At 38.7% G+C, this 20404-nt stretch overlaps 1 protein-coding gene across 4 annotated transcripts in view; it reads left to right on the top strand.

Annotated features, from left to right (window-relative positions):
- The window catches only part of SGIP1 (SH3GL interacting endocytic adaptor 1), a 182017-nt gene extending 163538 nt beyond the window's left edge, over window positions 1-18479 (top strand). For all 4 annotated transcript variants that reach the window (XM_043520892.1, XM_037907616.2, XM_007063421.3 and 1 more), the window contains 6 exons: window positions 3788-3943; window positions 5285-5417; window positions 5733-5935; window positions 6742-6806; window positions 7545-7709; window positions 9221-18479. In XM_043520892.1, coding sequence (XP_043376827.1) covers window positions 3788-3943; window positions 5285-5417; window positions 5733-5935; window positions 6742-6806; window positions 7545-7709; window positions 9221-9243 — 745 coding nt within the window. In that variant the 3' untranslated portion in view covers window positions 9244-18479. The remainder of the gene's footprint in view (window positions 1-3787; window positions 3944-5284; window positions 5418-5732; window positions 5936-6741; window positions 6807-7544; window positions 7710-9220) is intronic.
- Window positions 18480-20404: the final 1925 nt, after the last annotated feature.

Genomic DNA, 20404 nt, shown 5'->3' with positions numbered 1-20404 from the left:
CTGTTTTGTGATAGTTTAACAACAATTCTAAATAATATGTTTGCAAGTAAATATTACCTTTCTTCCACCTTTCACCCACGTTGAGCAATTTAAAAATTCAACCTGGAATAGGGTTTAACGCAACAGGTATAACTTAGTAGTTTTAAATTCATTATTTAATTGTTTTATCAATATCATTTATGTGGGCTAGTTTTAATGTACTTATATACTATGCACATTAAATATGCAACACTGGTTATAAAAGATCTTACAGATATGAGGGAAATACTTTTCTCTTCTCTTAAGGGCTATTCATAGGTTAGAGATGCACAGATAGTTAATAGGTTTGATTTGCTGATGGTAAAATAATTACCAGTTTTCTCATGCCCACAAGTAACTAGAGAAAAGTTCTGCTTCTGTGTGTCAGGCTTATCTGTTTTATGGCCTGAAAAATTATTTTTAATTGACATCTATTTCTGTTCATCAAGGAATTAATTTTAAATGTAGTTACAGAGAGCGACCAGAAACTGAGTCTGTAGAGTTTATTGTGGGAGTAATATACCTATAATCTGCAATTCTTCTCTCCCGCCCTGCTTTCTGGATATTGCATTCTGAAAATCTGACCTGATGCTAGCTATAGTGTGGCTATACTAATCTATTATCCCTCCTACACAAGTACGCTGGGCCAAATTCTGTTCTCATTTCCACTGGCATAAATCCAGCATAACAACTGAACTTTCCATGAAAGTGATTTCTTGTTCTTCAAAGCCCTGCAGGCATTCAGAAACCAAGATTTACTTTGTCTATACTTCCTGCAACCATAGAGAACTACAAAGAAATGCAAAAAGAAAAGGAGTACTTGTGGCACCTTAGAGACTAACACATTTATTTGAGCATAAGCTTTCGTGAGCTACAGCTCACTTTATCGGATGCTGTAGCTCACGAAAGCTTATGCTCAAATAAATTGGTTAGTCTCTAAGGTGCCACAAGTACTCCTTTTCTTTTTGCGAATACAGACTAACACCGCTGTTGCTCTGAAACCTACAAAGAAATGGATGGACTCAAGGCCTGTCTTTATACTTGGTGATTATGGTTGATTTGCTCAGGATAGTGGGTGAGTTTCTGAGAGGAAGGTGATGTATTTAGGGTTGTTTTTTTTAGCTTTGGTCTGTATTTTCCGATGTTTGTGTTTGTTTGAACCTTATTTGCCCTTATCAGCTTTAAGTGCTTGCAGTGAAGTTTTTGTATGTTTGAGATTTATGAATTAAGCTGAGTATTATTCTGAAGTGCTTTGCAAAGGAAGGGATCACATATCATCATTCCCATTTTACAAATGGGGAAGCGGAGGCACAAAGAGGTGAAGTGACTTGCCCAGGTTTCCTGATTTCCAGCCCTGTGGACTTGTTACCTCCCTCAGCGGGTAGCTGATAGACACAAACTAATACCACTAGAAGACCATTTCACTCATCAGTCCTTCCTTTGATACAGCAGACACGGTACTGTACTAAAAGACATCTCCTTGCCAGAATATCCTTAGATATTGTTTGCCACTCACTGAAGAGACGGGGATTGCCCTATTCATGTTAGTAATCAATGCCCTCAACAATTTTTCTGCAAACATTAAATATATATGTATGTATGTATCTCCTTCAGTGAGCGTAGATTCTCAGCCCTGAGTTTAGAGTCAGGGCAGCTGAGAATGAGTGGCAAGATTCTGGGCCAAATGGGGGTTGAAACAGCCTGTGGCATAACTCTACACTACCCGCCAGATCGGCAGGCAGCGATCGATCCAGCAGGAGTCGATTTATCGTGTCTAGTCTAGACACGATAAATCAACCCCCGAGCGCTCTCCCGTCGACTCCTGTACTCCAGCGCCACAAGAGGTGCAGGCAGAGTCGACGGGAGCAGCAGCAAACTCACCGTAGTGAAGACACCACGGTGATTAGCTCTAAGTACTTCGACTTCAGCTACATTATTCACGTAGCTGAAGTTGCGTAACTTAGATCGATCCCCCCCCCCCCCCCCCCCCCCGCCGCCAGTGTAGACCAGGCCTTAGAACAGCCTAACGGTGCCACATAGACCATTGCATTAGGGGGGTGCAATGGTCCTATTTCATTAGGAGAGTGGTGAAGCACTGGAATGGGTTACCTAGGGAGGCGGTGGAATCTCCATCCTTCGAGGTTTTTAAGGCCTGGCTTGACAAAGCCCTGGCTGGGATGAATTAGTTGGTGTTGGTCCTGCTTTGAGCAGGGGGTTGGACTAGACCTCCTGAGGTGTCTTCCAACCCTAATCTTCTATGATTGCACAACCAGAAACTGACAGCATTCCATGTACTCCCCTCGCTGTCCCCCCACCCCCGAGCTTCATGACTGCTTTGCACTGGTAAGATCTGAGTGTTTTCAGATGACAGTACTTGAATTTGAAGCAAGAAAAGTCACATTCATGTTCCATCTGTATCTTTTCCCTGCTATGACTCTCTCTTAAACTTAGATTTACAGCATAACTTTGATACACAGCCACACACTGTATTTTCAGCAAAGAAAGATATACTCCAGTTCATTGGCACTAATTTTTTTATTGCATGCTATCTGTGTAAGAAGCCTGGAGATATAACATGATCTCTAAAAGATACAGGAATATAAATTCAGAAACTATATTTTGAAGTGATAGGTCCTGTAAGAAAATTGCTGTCAACACTTGGATAGTCTGCTTCTTTGTGCTAATGTACATGGATCAGCAATAAGCAAAGAATGAATAGTGTGATCACTGAATTAGTCTGAGGCCTAGAAACAACCAGTAAGCAAGAAAATAAAAATGGCAAAAATCAATGCGAGGGTTTCCCAATTAGACTATATATTATATCCAGAGTGCACTTCATCCACCACCTCCTATTTATGGAATCACTGTTCCATGAATACTGGAATCCTGAAACCTACTACTTCATTATTAAAGATGCTGGCCTCAGTACAAACGTTGTCACCTTAGCACTAATTCCAGCAGTGCTGTGGGCTTACCATGTATGTATAAACCTGGCATCAGAAAGCACTGAGTGGAATGGGTAAAACACAGACAAGGCGGGGCATGTTGGTTTTATTTGGTAAGTTCTCTCATTGATTTTTGCAATCTGACTGCCAGAAAACAACTCTTTCCAATATCTTCTGTATTCCTCTTTCAAAATAACTATCCCTGCATTTTGCACATTCATTACATCTGAATTGGACGCTTTCCTTTTCCTTGCTGATCCACTGGGGGAATGAGCTGAGCTGGAGCTGCTGCTAGTGAGGGTGCTGATGGCTGCCCCCCACCCCCACCCCCCATACAAGCAGAGACACTGAGATCCAGCACAGACACTGAAAGTTGGCTGCTTCTACAACCACAAGACAGCAGTCAATATGGCTGGATCAGGACCGGCAATGAAATTACAGCTCAGTTCCAGTTGCCTGGGTCAGAGAGCAGAAAGCTAGGGCTGTCTCAGGCAAAACTGGGCTGTTGGCAACTGTTCAATTTAAGACTGTTGATTTTGTTTTTCTGTTCTGAAGAGAAAAGCAGATCGTTTCTAGAAGCAAGTCTGGAGGAGTTCACAGAAAGATCACATTTTCTATTTGTTGCCCAAATACCAGAATTTTTCTCTATTCAGACTAATGCTGTTTTAGGAAGAAGATGATTTTCTTTCCAGTATAATAGGGAAGGAATGAAATGTCACCATCTCCATCATGCCTAGCTTGATCCAGATGATTCACTTCCCAGGCTATATTTTAAGCTGCTTTCTTTCTTCTCTCCCTTTGTCTCCTTTGATTTGATTTTGAAGATGTATAGTGAAGATAACTGGAGAAATGGTGCTGTCGTTTCCTGCAGGAATTACCAGACATTTTGCCAATAATCCAGCCCCATCTGTTCTAACCTTCCGTGTAATAAATTACAACAGGTTAGAACACGTCCTGCCAAATCCGCAACTTCTCTGCTGGTAAATATAATTTTACAAAAACTTTGTAGAGATTTATAAGAAATGTTACTCTGTAGCCTCGTTGGAAGAAACATTTCAAGGGAATAAAATACTGTGATCCTATGGAGGTTTAAACCTTGATCTGCAGAATTGTTCACAAAACCATCTCTCTCAATATTATTGAGAATAAGGCTGAATAGGATGCAGTCAATTTTAAAATATTTTAGCTTGAATTTTTTAGTTGTTCAAATAATGCCTAAGATCAATGAGTCCTCCATTTCTTGTTCATTTGCTTTGTGCATTTGACAACACTTAGTTTATAGTCAATTTGGCAATTTATCCTGGATAGTATGGATCAGATTCTGAGATCTTGGCAAACTGCAGTCTATGCAGGATCCAGCCACCTCCCCGCTTCCCTAATTCTGGGGCTGGCTACCAACCAAACTACCCCTCCCCGCCCACCCAGGTTTCATTTAGAAGAGCCTCTACACAATATTGTGGATGTTAAACCAATTTAGTGCTATTGGTTGGAGACTGCATATGGATGAAGCATTGTGATACTGCATTAGGCTTTCACCACTGGTTATGTGTTCAAAACTTTAAAGCAAATTCAGGGGTCAATTATTAAAAGCACCTAGATGCCTAACTCCCATAAAAATCAAAGGGGGATTAGGAACCTAGGTGCTTCTGAAAATCCCACTAGGTGCCTTTCTGCATTAACTACCTAAGTGACTTACTATGAGACTTATGTTCCTAAGCACTTAAGTCACTTTTGAAAATAGAATGTGAGTTCCTAAGTCACTTGGGTACTTTTGAAACTGTTACCCTCCATCTCAGGTCTGGCAATGCTGCAGTTCTCTCAGGCACTAAATTCACTTTGGATATGTGTCCACTTTGAGCTGGGGATGTAATTCCCAGCTCAAAGAGACATACTCCCACTAACTCTCATCCAAGCTAGTGCGCTAAAAATAGAATGTAGCCTTGGCAATGCAAGCTGCAGGACAGGCTAGCCACCCCAAAGACATACCCGTCCGACAGCTGAGTAGAATATTTCAAAAGAGCTTTCTCTCGCTATGTCCAGCTCTAGCCAGTGCTTATTAGGCCCTTGTTCTCAAGAGAAATTAATTTACAAAGTTATATATATAGAATACATCTGTGGAGCTGTTTACAGTTGAGGCCAAGGTAGAGTTTTCATGGAGTATTTTAAAAAATGGAAGAACGGCATTGTTTTGTAAGTGTAGAATTAAATCCTGTTATACAGCATGCCCAAGATTATGTCCTCTGATCATTTTGAGAAGAACTTCCTTTTACAGATTCTGTTTATGAAAATAGCTAATCCTTTACCTTTTTGTAAACCCACAGTGACAGTACACAGACTGATGCCAACACAAAGGAATTCTGGGTAAACATGCCAAATCTGATGACACATCTAAAAAAAGTGTCTGAACAGAAACCACAAGCAACATATTACAACGTGGACATGCTCAAATACCAGGTAAGCTCTCTTGCAAAGTAAAATTTTTCAAAAATGCAATTAACATTGTAACATTAATAGAACCTGTCTCTAGTACAGAAAAGTAAATTGCCTGAAATAGTCTGCTCTTTAGTACAGGAATTACAAGAAGTTTTGCACAGGTGTAGCCTTCTCAATACCACTGGAATGGGTGTGACTTGAGTCCCTTTCAAAAACTTACTGGGGAAGTGCGGGGAGTTCTCTGCTCTAAAATCAACAATGATTTTATATCCATAGATGCAGATTTCTCCCTCTATCCCTGTGAAAACTAAATATTGTTTTTCTGTCATTTCTAAGGTATCTGCCCAGGGTATTCAGTCTACTCCATTAAACCTTGCAGTCAGCTGGCGGTGTGAATCTACAAGCACTGACCTTCGTATTGACTACAAATATAATACAGAGGCAATGACTACACCAGTAGCTCTAAACAATGTCCAGTTCCTAGTTCCCATAGATGGAGGAGTAACGAAACTTCAAGCTGTGCTTCCACCTGCTGTTTGGTATGAAAGTCTAGTTCAACAAAGCCATTCCCTGTTGTTTGCCATCCCTGTCACTTTCGTGATTATAACAGAACTTCATCCCCAATAGGTATAGAGACATGCTGATATTTATAAGGCTCTAGCTGAGGCATGCAGGATCACAATGGGTATGCTAGACATTAGAATCTACTTTTTGTGGTAAAGGAAGACATGAAATGCTACTGTGATTTTTTCTGTCATTTTCAGAAATGAATGGTCTGATCTTAACCAGCATGCATTAAGGTGAAAGTCACTTCAGTAATCTTAATATTAATGATGCTTAGTACTTAAAGTGCTTTTCATCATAGAACTCAAAGCACTTTACAATCATGGGTAGGCATTATTGTCCATATCCTGCAGATAGGGGAACTGCTGCATAGAATTTGTGATTTGCTCAGGGTCACAGAGTAAGTCATTGGCAGAGTTGGGGCTAGAACTCCGGTCCTCAGATTTTTCAGGTCTGGTCCCTATCCACTTCACCAGACTGCCTTCTATTAGTTTATTATTAGTATAACTTTTTGCATTTATCTGAATTAACTCAGCAGCTAACACTGTCCATCTGTGACAGCAACAGATAACCGCCAGAATGGCACTTACATTTGTTTTGGTCCCAAACCTAAAGCAAAACTAACGCAGTACGATCTCATGAGACTCCTAACCAGGAGGAAGCATTTTCAAAAAATTTGCACTGCTCCCACTACCTATTCTAGAATGCAAATGACTCAGAAGGGCTCTTTCATTACCTACATTGTCTCCTACAGTTACACTATTTTGTTCCTTTTTTTTAGGAATGCTGAACAGCAAAGAATATTGTGGAAGATTCCTGATATCTCGCAAAAATCAGAAAATGGAGGTAATAATGCAAGTTTACATTTAATTGATCTCAGTTAATTGTTTTTAATTAGAGACATTGACTAGTTTATCTTTGTGCACATCCATCAACAAATCAATTCCTGATGAAACTTGACATTATAGGGTACTGTTCATAGCACAGGAGCAAATTAGCTATGTAAAGTGTGAACAAGATCAGCGTGACTGGTCACACATTTTTCTGCCCATTTTAGAAGTGTAAAGAGAGATGTGTAGTGGTTTGGGCTTTAATTTCATCAAAGGAAAAACCAGTTGATTTCTACAATTGAGTGTCGTCAGCCCCATGGAGGTCCTACAAGTCTCTCTCAAAGATTGAGTAATCCCCATTATTTCCCCCCATAACATTTTCTATTCTCAAGGTATCACCTTGGGCCAACTGCCCTTCAGCATGTCATACTGCACATACTAGGAATCCAGCACACTTGCATGTACTTTCTATTTGGTGTGACTCCTGCAGTTTATTTGTTATCTGATTTATATCTCTAAAGTCTGAAAAGATAACAGTTTGCTGAAGTCTGATTTAATGAAACGCTCACATTCTTATCAATGTACATTTGCTGCCATTTATATAACTTGGGGAACCAGATTTATTTCCGGGCACTTTTGGAATAAAGAATGTTATTTACTATTCCATTCACTTGGATTCCATGCTAAGAGCCATTCCAGAAGCATTGTATGTGTTACTCTCTTGTAATGATCTTCTGAAATTCTTAATCCGAAGGTGTGGGTTCTTTGCTGGCAAGATTCCAGCTTTCTGAAGGACCAAGCAAACCTTCGCCATTGGTAGTGCAGTTTACGAGTGAAGGGAGCACTCTCTCCAGCTGTGATATTGAACTTGTTGGGGCAGGATACCGGTTTTCACTCATTAAAAAGAGATTTGCAGCAGGTAAGCATGTCACGAACCCCTTCTCCTCAACTGCGTGGGGACTGTATCAGTAAAAGTAACAGGTGCTGGCCACTTGCCATACATTTATCCCTGCAGTGAAGAAAGAGTTTGCAAGATAAGGTACTAAGAAGAGGGGATAACTCCTGTACATAGGGCTCTGATAAAAGGTGTCCATATAAAATACTTATTGTTTTACCAAAAAAAAAAACTGTTTTGTGCCTTTAGCAACAAGAGTTCACACATGCACAAAGTACAGTACAATCTACACTAGGGACCATCCCCAAAAGCTACCCCTTGTCTTTAGAGGCTGCTTTAAAGTTTCATGAAAATTTCTAGAACCATTTTGTTCAGGGTTTAATTAATCACCTCTTCCAAGTGATTGATTTTTGTTGGTCCTTTGGATGACTACTTAAGACTGGTTTTACTGTATCTTCCAAAGGTCTGTTTAACTGGACATGAGCTATTAGAAATTAAACGTTGAAGAGACATCACTGCTTTGCCAACTGAGTGAGAGGCAGATATTGTTCTGTAAAACTGCTAATATATCCTGCTAAAATTCTTCAGCGTTTTGCTCTTGGTACATATGTTACTGACTCTCAAAGGCATGAAGGACAAGATTGGAAGGGGATGCATGTGTGCGAGCGCCTGTGCAGGGGAGTGCTGAGGTATAAAATTTTGATGGCTCTAGGAGGGGCACGTTCTGTGCCCCCGCCACAGCCCTCGGAGTTCTGTACCCTCATTGATTATTGGGGGGGCATGCCCCTGCTTGCCCCCCTCCTTGTGCATGCCTCTATGTGCATGTATGTCTGTGTCCATGTCTGTCCATCCAGGGAGCAGACTTCATGCATGTACATATTAAAAAACAATGATTGAGTATTTTTCACTATTGTTGCCTACACCTAGTGTAAGTAAATTCTGGCCTAACGTTTTGATTCACTCTTGCAGGCACAAGGGGAGGGTTCATCCCTAAGAGAGGCAAGCAGTGGTATCACCACCGGTCTCCACTGGGTTTTACGCCAGGGACAGCCGTTTTAAGTGCCATCAAGGGATCTATAGGCGTTTCACTGGCAGAATTTTCACAGGACATGTATTGAATAAGCACAGCTCCCAGCCAGGCTGGCCAAACCCCACTTCTTCCATGTTTGTGAATAACATTGTCTGGGTTCAGGTCCCTTGTTGGAGTGGAGGGGGAAGGTAATGTGCCACTGGACCCCTGCTCTCAGTGGACGTCCCGCATCTGGGGTTGCAGGGCCTGGGCTCCTCTAGGACAGAGAGAATGAGCACCTGTGTGTGAAATGTGGCATTTGGTAAATGGGTGAGACAGATGCATATTCAAAAAACACAATCAGGGTGTGATTTTGCAGTGACCAGTGTAAAACCAGGACTATGTCACTGTGGAACCAGGGGGAGATCAAGTATCACTGTTTAACTTTGCTATGGATCTAGTTACAAAATAGACGGGGGAAATCATACGCTCAGTAACCTGTTGTTTTAACATATTCTATTTATAGGAAAATACTTGGCTGATAACTAATGGAAGCTTATGCAAGTATATGGAAAATCCATATAACCACGGACTGCTGTGTGGAACAGGTTTGAATTACGGTTTAAGGGAAATGAACTAAATTCTGCACTTGGGGTACTTCTGTTGGAAGTGTCAGCGACTTTCAGCATTTTTTCCTGAGAAGACCACTGTCTTGACCAGTCCTACAGTATTTACTTCTAGATGTAACATTGTTAATGGTTTTAAAATGTAATTATTGTATTTGTAAATTGTACTCATTCCAGTAAGGCTGTATTTTGGCAGTTAGACACTTGAGTTTTAGAATTTTACCATTCATGAAATGGATGTAATTTAAACTGTGGTATACAAATTTAATAGTAGTACTGTTGAATGGCACAATGCTTACAGAGGTAGATTACATTTTGTCAATATATATACGATTTAAATACAATACTGGTAGCTGTTAAAAAGGGGGTGCCTCATGAAAAAAGAGAGTTGAGTAGAACCTGCAAACTGATTTACTTTTTCTTCAGTCCTTAGTATGTCTTATAATAGTGCTAAATAAATGGTCTATCTTCAATTGTTTAGCTGGTTGAACTCCAAAAGAATATTTTAATAAATGTGGAGGTTATAACTTATTTTCCCCCCTTCCCTCCCAAAAACCCAACCAACCAAAATACAAAAACCCAATGTCCATATTTCTTAAAATACTTATTTCAAACTTCATAACAAATAATGCAACTTTTCCAAACACGGTCTTCTACTTTTATGGACTCTTGTTTCTTCTCAATATTCTGACACTTCACAAATGTGTAGATTATTAAATAAGCAGGCAGTTTAAGACATTCAGTGATGACTCTGTATGTCCACAGACTGTAATTGTATTAAAGGGCACATTTTCAGCAACCACCTCCACTTTTGCAGTGCTGTTTGTTGGGGGATTTTGGAGCACCCTATGTAAGATGCTTCACAGACATGCAGAAAAGTTCCTTGTCTCAATAGTAAAGAGCCTAAGCAAGCAAACAAAACCCCCCCACAAAGATAACTGGAGAAAGATTGGTTTCAGAGTAGCAGCCGTGTTAGTCTGTATCAGCAAAAAGAACAGGAGTACTTGTGGCACCTTAAAGACCAACAAATTTATTTGAGGAGAAAGAATGTAATATAACCCTATTATGTAGCCCTGATACAGCACTTTTTATCCATAGATCATAAAGTGCTTTATACAATTGAAGAAGGATTTAGCTCTGTTTTACACATAGGGAAATTGAGGCACTGAAAACTTAAGTCCTGCACAAGGTAACAGAGTTGAGTCAATGACAGAGTCAGAAATAGAACCCAGGTCTCCTAACTCGCTGTCTTTTATCTTGTCAACTGGACAATTTTGTATTGTGCAAAGACTGAGTAGTTAGAACATTTCAAATATTTTGAACTGAGAGCACTAACTCCTGGTGTGGTCCATTATAGACACAGTAGAACTAGTAAAAACTTTCTAACCAGTAAAAACTTTTAAAGTGCTCCCACTGTATATTTGTCACACAACTTGTCAGGTCTGTGGTTTTATTTATTTTTTATATTTATTTATTTATTTAGGTACTCTAGCATTTTTTAACACTGAACTATAATGTGAGCTAAATTAAAAGATTAGAAAGTGAAACATGAAAATGGGGTTAACTGTTAGTTTGGCAGCTAACTGTGCCCATTGTCTATTTTGCGTGCACAATGTACACATTTGTACATGCAGGTCTTATACCCAGTTTTGTCATTTGCATTAGAAAATAGCTGTACTTGGAAAAATAGTTGTATGCATAAAAGTGAGTGCTTAAAATTGGAGTCTGTGGCTGAAAATTTGGCCCTATATGTTTCTTCTGAGATTGTCATAGTCAATCTCAATTCCACTATACTACGTTGTGTTTGTGGAATTGAGTTTCATGCATGTAAGGAGAGCAGAATGTCAACCAAGATTTTCTGTGTGGCTCTAAGATGAGAAATTTTTCTTTTGGATAGGAAACTATTTTAAAGAAAACTTCATGAAACTGCAGACTTAACAATGTGCAGCCTAATAGGTGAGCCAGTCTTCAGTAGAAAAAGGACGTTACGTTTGTCTTCACAGTTCTCTTGAGTTCTGTCATACTAGGGTGTGCTAGAATAATAATTTCACAAATCTTCATCTGCTGTGATAAACCAGGTGTCTATATCTTGCCTTTACACTTTGAAAAGTCACTGAATGAGGAACATGTCTCATCTTGGATGAACTGCAAAATTAAAGATGGGCCTGAACCAAGCCCTTGATCCAAACACCCCCAGCTCTAGACAAAGTTGGGATCCAAATGCAATTTACATTTTGTGACACAGACCCATTACTGTGTGAAATGCAATTGAAAATTATTTTTGAGGTAAAATTGGCATGTCTTAGCCTACTGCTGGCAAACATAGTGATGTCATTTGTGACATGTCAGCTGAAATGGTAGAAAGGTAGTTTCTGTTCTGTTTTAATGTAAAAATTGTGCTGTGTGAAAATGAAATATCTGTTCAAAATTAAACATTAAAGTTGTTCTAATGTTGAGGTACACAGAGAACTACAAGATCATCCATTAATTATGATGTTGGGTATTATAGAAATATGTGTAATACCAAATAATGCTAATTTTCAGTCTCTAAATTCATTCCCCATATCATTAGTGTCCCAAAAGTTGCCAGCAACAGGCTCACAAATGTCAATCAAAAATAAAAGCATGATTTTCATGTACGTGTCCCAGATCATACATATAGATAAGTGCTTATTAGCAGCTGAACTTTGAGTGCTTTTTTTTTAAGTACACCTTTCTTTTAAAATTACTGAGAGCAAATAAGGAAACCTAGAAATAATGAAACTCTGAGCACAGTCCTAGATTAATAATTCAAGATATATGTTAAAGATGATCAACTTTGGTTGGTGTGTGCATGTTCACAAAAAATAAAATGTAACAGGGTAGAGATTAAAATACAATTGTTTTAAAAATTCATACATCCTCCTAACATTTAAAAGTGAACAAGACAGTATCCCTAAATAGGGGATTTGCCAGTCTGGTTTGATTTTTTCCCCTGATTGGAAATATGACTGTATTGACTATATAACCAACATCTATTTGAAATAGGAACTGAATATAGGGCAAGTAATTAAAAATAAAAACTACAAAAAAGAGAATTCTTCAAATCAGTTTATGAAATATACAATACATAATTTGCAAAACCATGCTTCAAAAATTGTAATCCATACAAAAATGTTTTTTAAAAATGTAAATATTACTGGTACACATGTAACTCACTTTATATTTTATGTTAAGGAGATTTAGAACTTGATAATGATTAACACAAATTATGGCAGCTTTTTAAAATGTTGCAAAAAAGAACCTGTTCTATTTATACTGTAAAATGCCCACTTAAAAAAACTGCATAGCCTCCCTGATGTGAACTAAATATGAATAGACCAGATGGGGTACATAGGTACCTGTATAACTATACACCTCTATTACATCGAAAGTAGTAAATACTAGTAAAATACCTCTTTGTGGACAGAGGTTATCCATATATTGTAAACTCAGTTCAGGAAAACTCTCATAGCAGAAGAATCTCCTACACTGACTCAGCTGTGGTGAGGCTAACAGGACATTTTCATAAAGAACAACAAGTCTGTGCAGTAACAATAACTTTGTTTCAAGAACTGAATGACTGATTTAACCAAATCTACAATTACATCCATCACTACAATTTTCATTATTAAAAAAGATCATGTAACTAGGAAAGTTCCGTTGAAAAGACCAGTCTTATACATTGGAGCACTATTCTGCCCTAGCTTATGTTCAGCATATCTCAGATTTTCTGCTCTTTGAATGAGTGTCTTTAGCACTGTGATAGGCTGTCCAAAATTACATTATTTAGCACTTATATAGTCCTGTCCTTCAAACCCCTTTTCCAGCATCATGATCTGATTTCTAGCCTTTGAGTAAGTGCGCATTTGCACCCTTGTGCATACATGGCTAGATACTGTAGGTGAGCTTTGAACCAAGTGTGTATGCATGCAATTTGCATGCATATGTTCAGATGTGTGCAGGCAAAGTATGGAGACAGCAAACTGGGCCCTTAATCACAATCCTCACAGTGTGAGGTAGGTAGAAATGCATAAAAATTCTGGGCTAGATGGATAAGTCTTCTTTCCTTGAATAAAAATTAAACAATTCTGTCTTAAGAAAACAAGGGTACATAAATGTAAAGGTGCTCCAGAGTTTTATACATTAGGTCTGTGTTCTGCATCTCTATTTTATAGCATCAGACTCTCCAGCCCGTTACTCTGCTTTGAGGTGCTCCAGTGGAGCAAAGCGTATTTAAACCTGGCTTAACTGTGTACTTGAATTCTCCAATGCTCCAAGGCTTCCATAGTGGTACCTAAATCACTCACCTTCCTGCCCCACAGTGAAGGAGGCACATAGGCTCAGGATCATCCTGGCTGATCACTAGCTGCTAGAACAGACCCTGTGGGCTGTTGGCAACTGATGTAAAATAGAGCAGCCTAAAGTCTGGGGACTAGGTCAAAGCTCCAGGATCAGAGAGCCACAGCGATGGTTTAACATCATATTTGCTTACCCATCCCAACCCCTGACTTGCATCAAACACGGCATGGCTGGTTGGAAGGATATGGACCAGAGTATCAGAGATCACCAGGTTCACCCGTGTACTGGCAGTGTAATTGCCAAATGAAGAAATTGTTCAAGAACAGTTTGTCAAGTATGTTAAGGACAAACAGGTTTTTCTTCAGTATCACTTACTTGTGTCTTCTCTTTCCATCCAAACACATCAAACCCTTTAGGTTCTTTTGTAAGAAAACTCCATGCCTTCTTCTGTCCCTGTTAGCGTCTCCTCATAGTGACAGTAAGAGACTAGCTTCAGGTCTTTGTTTGTCATTGCAGTTGAGGCAATTGGCAGACTTTATTACTCTTCCAGCAGTGGTCCTGTTCAGGGTGGAGGAATTTGAATGTGTCAGTCTGTTATACCAATAAAATAAAAACCAGCAGGATCTTATTAAAGGGGAAAAGGCAAAATGCCACATTTATTGTGAATACAGAAAGAATCATAGTAAGCAGTTATAGCTATAACATTCCATTCAATTTCATATTTATTCACACATTCATTCATACACACACACAGAGGTTCTGCAAGGTTGTTATCATAGTTACCAGCCTTAGAGTTGCTCATGCCAAGTCACTGGCCAGGTGGCCTGGACATGAGGAGGGAGCAGGGCCTTGTCAGATGCTCCTGGAGGTTGGTTTGCAGAATCAGACCCCAAAGTTCTCACTTTCTAGAGTCCATTTTTATAGGAATTTCTTCCTTTGCCAGTCTATGGGAATTGCTTCATCATACTGTTGCTGAATCAATCAGCAGATGGCACATTCCTGATGGCTCCGTGCTGCCAGATGTTATCTTGTTCTTTGATTCTCCCATTCTTGAGGATGTTGGGTGGATTCCAGTCTGCCTTCCGGGGGTCCTCTGGTTATTTCCACTTGACGCCTTCTTCAGCCGATGGACACTGGATTGTTAGGCTGGCACCCCCTGATCATTCAGTTATTAACCACACCAAGCATCCATCCACATACATCCTCTATCTCTATTTTAATCACAATTGTTAACAAAGCTAGATGAATACAACAAAAGGGCGAGGAGTCTCTGGGTGCTGTTTCTGTTGTTACAGAGTATTGTTTTGAGTCTCTCTCTGTGTGAGTAGTTGTTGTTACAAAGAATTGCTTTGAGAACAGACTCTGTCTTAGAATGTACTAACGCAATTAGCAGCTTGCAAGTTTCACACACAGAGAGAGAGAAACAGTACCAAAAACCAAGAGACCTCTTAATTAGTAATACCCTGGAATTTAAACTATGGGGAATCAAACTCATTTGTGATTTTAATACAGAACTTCTTTAATATGATCCAACAAATCCTATCTTGATATTTCACACTTAAGAGCACATGACCTTCTCCCACGACTTGAGTGTGAGCTGACACTAACAGAAAAGGATGTATGGGCAGCAGATTTGGGGACATTAAATGCCAATATTGAGCACCAGGAGCATGAGAAGAGTATAATAGTCCTACCACCTGATTCTCACGTTACATTAGCAGCTAGTGGAAGCTTCCTCTTCATAGCAAGAAAGTATACAGTAAGATATGACATTACCTTGTATGGTCAAAAGAATTCAAAAACACCAAACTCCATCTCAGAAGCTGGTGTACAGTTAAGGTGTTCTTTACATATGCGTACCTCTTGCACCATTCAGGAAATACATTCTTTTTGCTACATACAAGATCCTTGGAAGAACATGTGTGAACATAAGATTTGTTTTTAAATAGTATGATTTAGTTTTCAATAACTAAATAGCATCCACATTTACACACACTTATTAAAATATGTAAAATATATATAAAGTATAATATTTTTGTCTAAAGGTGAGCTGAAGCTGCAAACCTTGACTCTGATTTCAAATATCCCAGAGTTACAACTAGGAGTAAAGTTCTTTCAAGTTCAGCAGCACTCATATCCAGGATTTGGTTTGGCCCATTGTGAAGACAGTGATCATTAGCAAAATTCAGATCTGGATCCAGGTTTGGATTTGGGCCCATCTCTTTTGTCTGGTTATGTAAAATAGTTAGCAGAAGTAGACTGTCTTCTTAAAAGGATGTACTCAACTAGTTGTCACTGCATGCTTTTTCTTCCATTGTTTCTGATACCCTCAAAGGCCTGAGCCTGCAAAATCTCAATGCAGGCAAGACTCCCATTGAATTGAACTGGAGTTTTTACCTCCACGATGATTGCAGACTTGGGTCTTTTAGATGTTAAGAATATTCATTCTTTTCTTTTTCAGTTTGGTAATCATTGTGTGTGAATGTGTCACTCCAGAAGCAAACAGGGCTCTATTTCTAGTTTCCCTTGTATGGTACATAACAGTATCAGAAATGGAGATTTTGCTAGGTAGGGTTTTTTTTGGTGGTCTCACCTCAAAATGAAGTTTCCGTTCAATTCGTAATGACAGAGTTGTGTGGTTTTATTTTTTGAAATAGAACTGGGTAGCATTCATCACCAGAGTATATGTCTAAGGAAAGCGAAATATTCGTCCTAAAGAGGTGGACTGTGGACACACATACTATATCAATTTTCAGCTCACCTATATTCCTCCTTATGTAAGACTTTTTTAGGCCACCTTTATGTGTTTCTTAATAGTTATGTAAAATCATTCAATATTATGAAATAGTACCATATTATAAGTACCTGACTCATTTTTTGATTATTTTTCTTCTTAAATATCACTTTCTTTCTGTGTAGCTTTTTGTTTTAAGGCTACTTGCCACAAAGCTCCTATTTCTGCTCAGATCCATTAAGGTCCCTTTGTATAACCTGTGGAACTTAAATGACACACAAAATATTTGTCCCAGAAGCATAGCCTTGCAGACAGGGAGTTATGTTCACCCAACCAGAAAGTTATTTCAGCCTGCTAGAGACAGAACTGGAAGAGAGCCTCTTGGTAGGGATTGACATTGCAAAAAAAAAAAAAAAATCAGGATTTATTTCCCTTTGCCATCTGTTGGTAGGATGATGCAATATTTGCACTCTGGGCTGGAGAAACTGTCATTAAAAATGTATAACTGAAATTATGTACATCTGTACTTTTGACAATGAAGGTCCAGCTTTTGCTTTGTTTTAATGTTATTGAAGTAAATATTAGATATTTATTTTGAACTTCTAGTGCTCAGTTTTAAAAACTGGTCGCACTCATTTTGCACTTGCAGTTTTATACTCATAAATAATTGTGAGCAGAATTAATTGTAGGTGCACATAATGGCATTTAGGTATCTACATACCCACAAAAATCAAGTAGTTGAGCATTTAAATAATATAATTTGGGTTCATAAAGGGTGCACCTGCTGTCCTCTAGATAAGCAAAATGGAAGGCTGGCTTGAGACCCTTAAAAGATTTTGCCCTTAACGTGAAAAATATATTTTGGTTTTTTACAACACAATTCTGGACTAACAAACACCTATTGATGATGGCATTCTGTTGAATTGAAATGCTAATGTTAAAGAGCTGCACACAAGAAGACACTGGTGAATGATCCTGCGCAAATGTTTTAATGGTTCTTTCTAAGATCTTTTCAGCATAAGCATAATCTGAACAATCACTGCTTAATGTTTTGTATCAAAGACATTTTTAAATGGCTGGATCACAATAAACAGTAATTGTTAGACAGCCTGAGAGGAACAATGTGACACATCTTTTACTGAATGTTTACAATGCAACATAAAAAGGTAATGATGGTTTTCCTCCGATCTGTCATCCCATTCTTGTTCCTCAGTTTTCTAGCTATACAGTAACTTGATATTAAGTTGAGTACAGTTCCTGTCTGTATGCACTTCACTGAAAGGTACTCAGAATTCTGCATTTACAGAAGAACTCTGAATAGCTTGACAATTTCCTAAATACAGTACAAAATATTGTCACAAACTTTTGACATCTATTTTGGCATAGACTTAACAGAACCAGTTTGATATATGAAATATAGATTTATTTCCCCAACACTTATTAATGGGTATTGTTTTTACATAAGATGCTTTGTTTAAAAATCTTCATTTTAGAGCTTACCATGACCAAAATATATAATATCACACAAAATGCTATGTTCCTGAAAGGAAATTACTCTCTCAAAAGACTCCATTCCAAAATCAGAGTTTTTGTTTCCTTGAAAATTTTCTAGGAAGGGAATTCTTGTGGAGTTGGATATCTTTTTATGCTAGTAAGTATTTTAGTTATTGTACCATTAAACATGGCTAGAAATGAGCTATAGAAATGTAAGGCAATGATCTCTCCCTGTGTGATTTCCCCCTTTATCTTTAAGAGTGGGAGTACAGATGTTGCTGTTTGATCAATTTTTCTTGACAATTTCTAGTGTTCATATGGTGATGTTATTCAAAGTTTTACATATAAGCAGGACTTCACTACAGGCCGAGCAGTATGTGAAAAGTCAGTCCAGAATCAGCTTTTTTAATGAGAGGGTCTAGAATATTATTGATCCTCTGTTTGAAATTAACTTACTTGTTTCTTACAAGTTGCTTGACAAATCTTTGTGTAAATGAGGTATTGCAGTTTAATTCTTAAGCCAAATGTGCACTGTTTAAAACCACATCTTCCACCCCACCCCACCCCCACCACTGTATACCTAAGAAAATAAAAATCTTATAGGCATCTTAGAGGAAGTTCAAGTTTTTCCAAAGATAATTATATCAACCAGTTACTTCAGGTCAGAGAAATTCTGTCAAAATGTACATTGTCATTGGGTGGATTGAGTCAAAATAATATATTACAGTGTAGAGCCCTAAACCCTCAAACATTTATGTTCGTGTCTTCAGTGGAACTTCACACATGCTTAACTTTCAGCGTGAGTGCAAGTATTTACAGGATTGGGCCCTATTTACTAACTCTTATGTTGTTAGTAATGCTCCAAACATCTACACTAAGTCCCAGAAGTGAATTGGATTTCCAAGTGTACTACCCTATATATTGTTTTATAAAATACCTTGTGTACAAAATGTTTAAATATGTGGATTAAGTTTCACAAGTATATTTTTAAGATTTAAGTTAAAAAGTTAGTCTGGCCTTTTTAGCCTACACATGCAATTAAATATACTGTATCTTTAGTCTATGATGCCCTAGTTACTGCTTAGTCTGTGATGAAAACTTTGCTGCTTACCTAATGTCCTCAGAGAAAAACTGTAAAAGATACAAAGATTTGTTGCATTTGACATACTGCAGCAAAGCTTTGTATTTGACCACTGGTAATATGAATGTGTTGTATTGACTTGTTGGAGATAATCATGAAACAACATATTTTAAATGTTACTTGCCTTATAGATTAGGATACAAATATGTGGATATCATTTTTGTAAATAATGTTTTTTATAAATATCTTTCCTTCATGATATTTCCCAATGACCCATTTCACAAAATCCTGAATATGCAATTATTTACCATATAGACTATTACAACAAATAAGGTCCCAGTTCCAGAACAAAGTTTATTAATTCTATACATAAGAACAAAATTAAGTACCTGATTAAGTTGTAATTTAAATGTGACTTTTTTTTCTTGAAAATAAATGAGAAACATTAAAATACTCTATTTTTTTGTTTTGGATCAGTTTCCAAATGTAGTATTTGCAATGTTATTACCACAAGTTTAAACATATGACAATGAATCAGAATTGTCTGCTGTTATCCTTGGCACCATAAATAATGAATAATGCTTCCCCCTGTCAAAACATTTATATGGTTTTATTTTAGTCACTTTTTTGCTAATTTAGTGCTGAAGAAAGGTAAGGATCCTCGGCACTGCCCTGTGTCTTACATATATTATAGGTAGTGATCATGCAATCAGATGTGTGTGATAGTTTTTGGTAATGTACTGGTTTGTTAATACCAATGTATATGTAGCATTTATAAATGTTTAACATTTATCATATGTATGTGGACTTGATTTTGAGGTAAATGTGTCACTAATGTGTAAATAACTCGTATTCAGGAAGGATATTATGGTGTTTATATTATGGATAAGGCTACGTTTTAGTCATGGGCAGTAAATAAAAAAAAATCTGTGCACTGCCTCTGCCAAGAGCGCCAGCTCCGTAACTCCCATTGGCCAGGCACCACGGCCAATGGGAGCTGTGAGGGTGGCGCCTACAGGCGGAAGCAGTGCACAGAACTGCCTAGCCAGGCCTCCACCTCGGACCTGAGGGAGGGGGATGTCACCACATCCGGGGAGCCCCCCTGAGGTAAACGCTGCCCAGAGCCCTCTCCCTGTCCCATGCCCCAACCCCCTCCCCCGTCCCACGCCTAAACTCCTGCTGCTGCGGGGGGGAGAGGGGCACGGTGGCCCGAGACCGTCCCAGCAGCGGCCAGTGCAACTGGCCAAGGGGCTGCCTGAGCTGCTCAGATGGCCTCTGGGCCAGGCGCACAGGCTGCTGCAGAAGTCAGAGGTCACGGAATCAGTGACTTCCATGACAAACTAGCAGCCTTAATCATGAAGTAATGACTCCATAGTTAAGTTTGAATTTTGCACTTAACAGAGACTGAGTCCCTGCTTTATGTGTGAAAAATACAGCGCTCCCCCCTCCCCCGCA

Source organism: Chelonia mydas, chromosome 8 (assembly GCF_015237465.2).
Source record: "Chelonia mydas isolate rCheMyd1 chromosome 8, rCheMyd1.pri.v2, whole genome shotgun sequence".
Taxonomy (NCBI): Eukaryota; Metazoa; Chordata; order Testudines; family Cheloniidae; genus Chelonia; species Chelonia mydas.
The sequence above is the reverse complement of the archived record's forward strand: the minus strand, read 5'-3'. Positions and strand labels throughout refer to the sequence as shown.